Raw genomic sequence first — 7178 nt, 5'->3', positions numbered from 1 at the left:
CCCAGCTTCCTGAACTCCCAAGATGACCTCACAGGGGAGGGTGGGACTGTCACAACAGCCCAGGGCCATACCCCTCCCCCCCCCCAGAAAGGAACCCAACCCCCATGTCCAGGGGAGGAAATCTAGTGGGAGGTGGCAGGGAAGCCACCCACAGGCTTCTAAGTTTAGCCCAGTGCTCCAGACCACTCCCCTCACCCGCCTCCAAGGCCCAGAGCCAGGCATGACCTCATCCTTTTCTCCAAGACTCCACCCTGCCTGCCCGGGAGTCCTGCCTTTGCAGACAGGGGGCCAGCCTGGCAAGCACCCTGGAGAGATGGGACTCCAGGCTCACAGGGACCAGGAGAGAAAGACAGGAAGCCACACACATGTTGGAGCCTGTGGCCTTTATTCATACCCCACACCAAGTACAGCCAGATGCAAGGCCCCTGCCCAAAGCAGAAACACCGGGGGCCCGGGACTCTGGGTTACACCCTCCAAGTCCCCTACCCCACATACTCTCCTGTGAGCCAGAAGTGTATAAAGTGCTGGTGTGATGATCCTCTGGGGAAGGCCAAAGGGATCAAGAGCCCCACCCCTGGACCAAGGCAACAGGAGGAGGGACTGTGCTCTGGTTCCCAGAGTGCTGAGTCGGGGCCTACGGCCACCACCATCAGGGCTGGGGAAGCGCGATGCAGTCCTGGGCAGGAGGGAGTTGGGAAAGGGAGCCTTCAGCAGGGATCCCTAATAGGGTGGGGCTGTTGGGGGCAGGGGGAGTTCCTGCACCCTGTGAAGGGAGGAGGGGAGGCTTGGGACCTCAGAGAATGGGGCAGCCCCTCCGGCGCTTGTTCTTGCGGACCTGGAGGCCAGCCCGAGTGGCCATCTCAAACACCTCCCGCACCCCCTCCTTGGTCTTCGCTGAGCACTCAAGGTAGCCAAAGGCACTGATCCGGTTCGCCATGTCCCGGCCTTCCTCAGATCGAACAGGCTCCTGGGAAGGCAGGAGGAGAGTCGTCAAAGGAAGCTGCTGGTTAGGTGTACCTCACCCATATTTGTAACAAGAACAAATATCTCCTCCAGCCCTGACCCCACGAAGCATCCAAGCCCCGGCCACCGTGGATGGCTTCTAGGCTAGAGACCCAAGACTCCTACTTAGCTTCAGAATTCTCCCCATCAGCCCTCTACCCCACGGTACACTCTTCTCTTGCCTGAGTGAGGATCTACCATCCCCTGACCGACCTCCCAGCCTCTGTTCTCACTTTCTTCCAATCCATCCTCTATGGCTGCCAGAATCAGTTTTCTAACATGCTGACTCTGACCATATCTGTCCCCAGTTTAAAACTCTGCCATAATTATGTTCAAAGAATAGTCTAGATTCCTTATCCTGGCAGCTCTCCCTAATCAACTCGTCCTCTGGCTAGAAAGCCACTTACCAGGTCCCCAAATAAGCCAGCTCCCTCACTCTGGGCCTTTTCCCAGCCACTTAGAATACCCTCCGTTCCACATCCACAGCAGCCCACACACCTCCCCAGGTATACTCTGATGGCTCCACCTGCATACCTCAAGCAAAACATCTACTCTAAGAACCCGGTTCCCTGAGGGCAAGGATTTTCTCATTCATCTTATAGCTCCAATGCCAAACAGCGGACAACAGACAAAATGCCAAATGACCTTGGACAAGTCACCGTCCTCTGACAGTCTCATGGAATATTGGGTCAGACCCTAAGGGCCCCTCTGGTTCTCCCTCACCAGGGTGGGGGTGCCAGGGGGGTAGGAGGTGGACGCTACCGTCACTTCTAACATGGGGAGTCAGTAGGAGGGAGGCTCCTTCACCAGCCTGCAAGCCCTCAGAGGGCACCTTCCTCCCCAAGGCCTCCCAGCCTGGCGGCTGCACCCACCTGCTTCATCTTGGCCAGCTCTCTCCGGGTATGTTCATCTTGCCTCAGGTCCTTCTTATTCCCCACTAGGATGATGGGCACGTTGGGGCAGAAGTGCTTCACCTCTGGGGTCCACTTCTCAGGAATGTTTTCTGCACAGACACATCCCGACAGGTGTTGGTGCCTCCACTTAGGCTAGAAGGCTTCCCCCGGGTCCCCTTGTCTCCGCAGGGCAGAGTCTTAGAGGCTATTCAGCATGAATAGCCACCCCCGCCCCCCTCACAGTACACACCCTTCCCTGAGCCCTCGGAGGGCCAGAGTCACCACAGGGAAGGAGGCTAACGGGGCTCCCCGGCACCCCTCCCACACAGCTTCTGAAGATGGCTGAAAGGAGCCAAGGCAAGAGCTCCCTCTGGTTGGTTGATTCCAAGGGATTCTCAGCCCCCTCCCTCCAACCCCCTCACCCAGACTGTCGGGGCTGTCGATGGAGAAGCACATGAGGATGACGTCAGTGTCCGGGTAGGAGAGAGGCCGCAGGCGATCATAGTCTTCCTGCCCTGCTGTGTCCCACAGAGCCAGCTCCACCTGACACACAGGGCCAGTGCTTAGCTAGCCTGAGGGCCCCATTTACACACCCCACACCCTGCCACCCAGAGGTCCTCTCTGAAATCCTGGTCCCTTAGGTTCACTGAACATCTACCTATTGAACACCTACTATGTGCCAGGGATAGTGCTAATCATTGTCACACAACATAAACTAAGGTGAGTTTCTTAAATCCTGAGACAACAGCGTTTGATCTTTGTGCAGTTTGAGCTGCCATCGGGAGCGCCACTATTTTATTTAATACTCATAAAAACCCTTCGAAGGAGGCCTTACCATTATTTCCATTTCACAGCTGGGGGAGCTTAAACCCAGAGGCAAAGGGACTGGGCCCAGATTACAGAGCCAGCGTGTAAAAAACCAGGAGGTTATCCAGATTTCCTAAGACTGCAGTTTCACTTCCTAACTCCCACTGGTTCCAGCAGGGAGAGTGAAGCAAGGACATGGGTGGATGGTGAGCACGGACATCCCAGGTCCGTAAGGGATGGGGGCAGCCGTGGTTCCAAGGGGCTCTTCGCCCTTACCTGCTTGCCGTCCACCTCTATGTCGGCGATGTAGTTCTCAAAGACAGTAGGGACATAGACTTCTGGGAACTGATCCTTGCTGAAGACGATGAGGAGGCAGGTCTTCCCACAGGCCCCATCCCCCACGATCACCAGCTTCTTTCGAATGGCAGCCATGGCTGGGGCTGGTAGGGAAGAGGCAGTGGGGATGTTGGGAAAAGACAGTAAGTCCACAAACACTTCTCTAGGGCCCCCAAGCCCTCCCTGGAAACCGAGGCATCCAGTGAAGGGAGAGGAGGGAGGGAAAAGGGCTTGCTCAGGCATGTTCTTGCCAAGAACCAAGTGGTCGGGCAACTGAGCTTGAAATTCCTAATCTCAAGGTCAGGGACAGGTCTCCCCCATGGGTTAGAATACAGAAGTGGGAGGTGGAAGAACCACCCACTTGGGAGCCAGAAAGCATGAGTTCTAATCTAATCTACTCCCCAACTGTGGGCCCCTGGACACCTAGAGGGGTGCTCAGGGACCAGTGACGTGTCCAGAAGGGCAAGCTTTTATCTATTCTACATATCAGGGTTTCAAGTCAGATGTATTTTTTACCAGGATTTCGATACTTTTTAAAGTTTAATAATTGTGAAGGTCCAATCTGGAACACACTGTCCCAAAGTCAGTACAAGTCATGCCTGCCCAGCGAAAAACAAAGAGTCCCTACCCATATGGTTGGGTAAGGGAAAGAATATTTATCACACCCCTAGGTGCCAGGCACTATGGTGGGCATTTGGACAAAAATCACCTCCCTCAGTCCCCAGAAGCCTAGAAGGTAGGTAGTGAGCTCTCCATTTTGACAAACTAGGAAAGTGAGATTCATTGAGGTTAAGACACGAATTCAGAGTTGTGGCAGGGATGGCACTCAAAGCAGGGCTGTGTGACTCTAGAGTCTGTTGCTTTTCTACATATCACCCCAGAGGTGGGAAGGAGAGCAGAGGGAGGGAAACCCAGACAGAGGGCAGCGGCAGCAGCCAGCAGGCTTCCCTGGCCCACCCTGTCCCGGTCCCCAGAGCCCCGAGTCACACAAAAGAGGCTCAGTCCAGGCAGTGCCCACAGCCCACATTCGGGCAGCCTGCCTTCCTCCCCCTGCTTCCTACTGGGCCTGGAAGCTACACTGGGTCACTCAGCCCCAGGCAGGGGACAATGACCACACTGTAGGGAGCCACACATCTACCACAGCAGAGCGACTGAGAATAATCCACTAGGGAATCACCTCCACCCACTCCCTGGAACAGCCCCTTCCTCCACTCTGTCCAGCTCACCCTGAGGCCCTGCCCACCCCTCCCTGTGACTCAGGGCAAGGAGTCAGCTTCCTGGGGTTTCCATGTGGTCCCTGCCCCCAACACACACCAAAGAGCATCTGCACAGTTCATCACACCTTCCCAGCTTCCCCGCGCCTCAGCTGAGCCTCACTTCCTCCTTCCCTGGGGAGAGGAGCTGACCTCCAGTCGGCTGGAGTTCCCAGGCCTACAGCCGAGGAGGAAGAGAGGGCGGGCTCTGGGCCTGAGATGAAGTCGAAGCTGTTGGGAGAAGCGGAGGCTGGAGCCTGTGCTGGGAGGAGCCCCCAAAAAAGAGAAAAATGAGGGCCAGTCCCAGCACCAACCACACAGGGAGTAGTTAAAAAAGAAGGGGACGGTAACCTGATCTCTACCCCAAACCTGGCTTTTTCTCAGTCCCACATCCTGTCAAACTAGGCTGAGCTCCTTTACTCCCCACACACCACCACCACCTCACAGCCCTGCCTTGGTCTGCCTTTTAGGGAGCAAATACTCCAGCCCAAGGCAAGCTCTCTTCAGCAGTGGGGTCCCGGGTGGCCTCCTTCCCCTCCACACACACATGCACAACAGTGGGATGGGGGCAAGTGGATATGAATCAGAGGGAATTTATAGGAGTTGAGTGCACGGCCACACTCTCCCCATCACAACAGGGGCTCTCTGATACCCCCAAAACAGGCAAGAAGGCATTCACCCTGCCAGCAGATCCCCTCCAAAAATGGAAACCACCCTTCAGAAAAGGGGGTCTCAGGCTTCCCTGGTGGCGCAGTGCTTAAGAATCTGCCTGCCAATGCAGGAGACGGGTTCGAGCCGTGGTCTGGGAAGATCCCACGTGCCATGGAGCAACTAAACTCGTGTGCCACAACTACTGAGCCTGTGCTCTAGAGCCCGCGAGCCACAACTACTGAGTCCCTGTGCCACAACTACTGAAGCCCGCGTGCCACAATTACTGAAGCCCGCGTGCCCTAGAGCCCTGTGCTCTGCAACAGGAGAAGCCACTGCAATGAGAAGCCCGCGCGCACACCGCAACGAAGAGTAGGGCCCGCTCACCGCAACTAGAGAAAGCCCCTGAGCAGCAAAGAAGACCCAACGCGGCCAAAAATAAATAAAATACATTAATTTTAAAAAAAAAGAAAAGGGGTCCCCTGGAAATTCCACCCAGGTGACCAGCACCCTCACCTACTCCCACAGGTTCCATTGGTCCAACTGTGGGAAGACAGGCTGGGGTAGCCTCAACCTGGGATGGGCAGTATTGATGGAGGGATGGAGCGCATTCACCACTAGGGTGAATACCAATTGCTTAGGCATGAGTATGCCCGCCCCAGGCAAGGCAGTTTAGGTGGCACCAGACGGTGGTGGGCAGAGGCCAGAACTCCAGGGCAAGGGCATGCATTAAATGACCTAGAGCCCCCCCATCTCAATTAGAAGATGTTCTCTTCAGGCTCAGAAGAGTAGTTGGCCCAGGCCGGGCCAGGCCACCAGGCCCAACGCCAAGATGGCGAAAACAACAGCTCCCTGTGAGAGGCAGCCCCTGAGGAACTGCCCCACTGACCCTAAGAGGGGCAACCAAACCCCACACGGGGCCTGGAATGACCCTGGAATTTCTGGGGCCTTCCCTGGAATAAAACAGCTGCCGTCTCCTCAATCATTCTCTAGATTTCCAGATGAACCAGGTTCTGCTGTACCCTGCCCAACACCCCTGAGGTCTAGGGAAGAAATCAGATACCTCCTCCTCAACTTGAAAACCACACGCGCACACACACACACACACACACACACACACACGCACGCACGCACACACACGCACACACGGGCTGGATCCTTCCCAATCTCCTGTACCTCCACTCCAGGCCGGCCCCAGAAACCATCTAGGGCGACGTCCAGACCCCCGGGGCAGTGGCAGCCCCCGCGGTCACACCCGCCCCTATTCCCGCCACTCCACCGGCCCGGAGTGGGGGATTCCCACCTCAACCCGGACTCGGGCCCAGACCCACACCCAAGCCCAGGTTCACAGAGGGCCGCCAGGCCTGGGAGCTAGAGCGTCTGCGCTGGGGCTCCCTCGCGGAGACCCAAGTTGCCGTCTCTCCCCTCGCCCGGCCGGGCAGGTTCCGGGAAGCCGGGAGAAGGGAACTGACTCCGACTCGGACACCAAGAGGCGAGAGGCCCTGCGGGGCAATTCCCGGGGCCCCTCACTGCAGCCCAGGAGGGCAGGGAGGGGCCAAGCCGGCCCGACCCCCGCACCGCCCAGACGCCGCATACGAGGGAGAGCAGGCGGCCCGCGCTCGGACCAAAGCCCCTCCCCGGCCGGCGCCCCGAGCTCCTGCCAGGCGGAGAAGGGGGGAGTGCTCTCCTGGGGATGAGTTCCCAGGACGACCCCGCCGCCCAGAGCCCCAACCCGGGATACCTTCCGCTCCGCCGCTTCCAGCTGCGCGGCCGGTGCCGGAGGCAGAGACTGACCCGAGGGGCACCGCCCCGCCCTCCTCCAGCGCCGCGGCGGGGAGGGGCGACTCGCGGGGAGGGGCGGGCCGGGCGTCCCTTGGCTCCGCCCGCCCACGGCCCCCACTCACGGCCCCAGAGGGTCGCCCAGCGAGAGTCCCCGGGATCTGGGGGAGATGCTGGGACTGTGGAGGAGTGGGCAGCGGGGCGAGGCGCGGCGAACGGGACCCCTGAGGACTCTGCCTCTGCCCCACCTTCCAGCTCCTAGTGGCGGACCGGCGTCGGGAAAGTTGAGAGGCGCCCGGGGTGGGGTCAGGAAAGGACCGCTGCTGCCCTCGCGTGGCCAAGCGGCCACCCGCGCCTACATCACCTGGGGCTTCGCGGGAGGCGGGACTGGAAAAGACGGCTTCGGGGACGCCCGAGGAGGAGGCCGCGGAAGATGCCCACCCTCTGCTCCTAGGATCAT

The 7178-nt window shown here is 58.5% G+C and overlaps 1 protein-coding gene across 1 annotated transcript; it reads right to left on the bottom strand.

Moving 5' to 3' along the window:
• Nucleotides 1–364: 364 nt before the first annotated feature.
• Nucleotides 365–6939, bottom strand: RHOC (ras homolog family member C). Its single transcript, XM_030869055.3, has 5 exons — nt 6681–6939; nt 2979–3142; nt 2318–2438; nt 1875–2005; nt 365–967 (listed from the first exon to the last, which is right to left on the bottom strand). Exons 2-5 carry the CDS (start codon nt 3132–3134, stop codon nt 794–796), a joined length of 582 nt encoding a protein of 193 aa, XP_030724915.1. The 5' UTR covers nt 3135–3142; nt 6681–6939; the 3' UTR covers nt 365–793.
• Between the last annotated feature and the right edge of the window lie 239 nt (nt 6940–7178).

Source organism: Globicephala melas, chromosome 1 (assembly GCF_963455315.2).
Source record: "Globicephala melas chromosome 1, mGloMel1.2, whole genome shotgun sequence".
NCBI lineage: Eukaryota > Metazoa > Chordata > Mammalia > Artiodactyla > Delphinidae > Globicephala > Globicephala melas.
The sequence above is the reverse complement of the archived record's forward strand: the minus strand, read 5'-3'. Positions and strand labels throughout refer to the sequence as shown.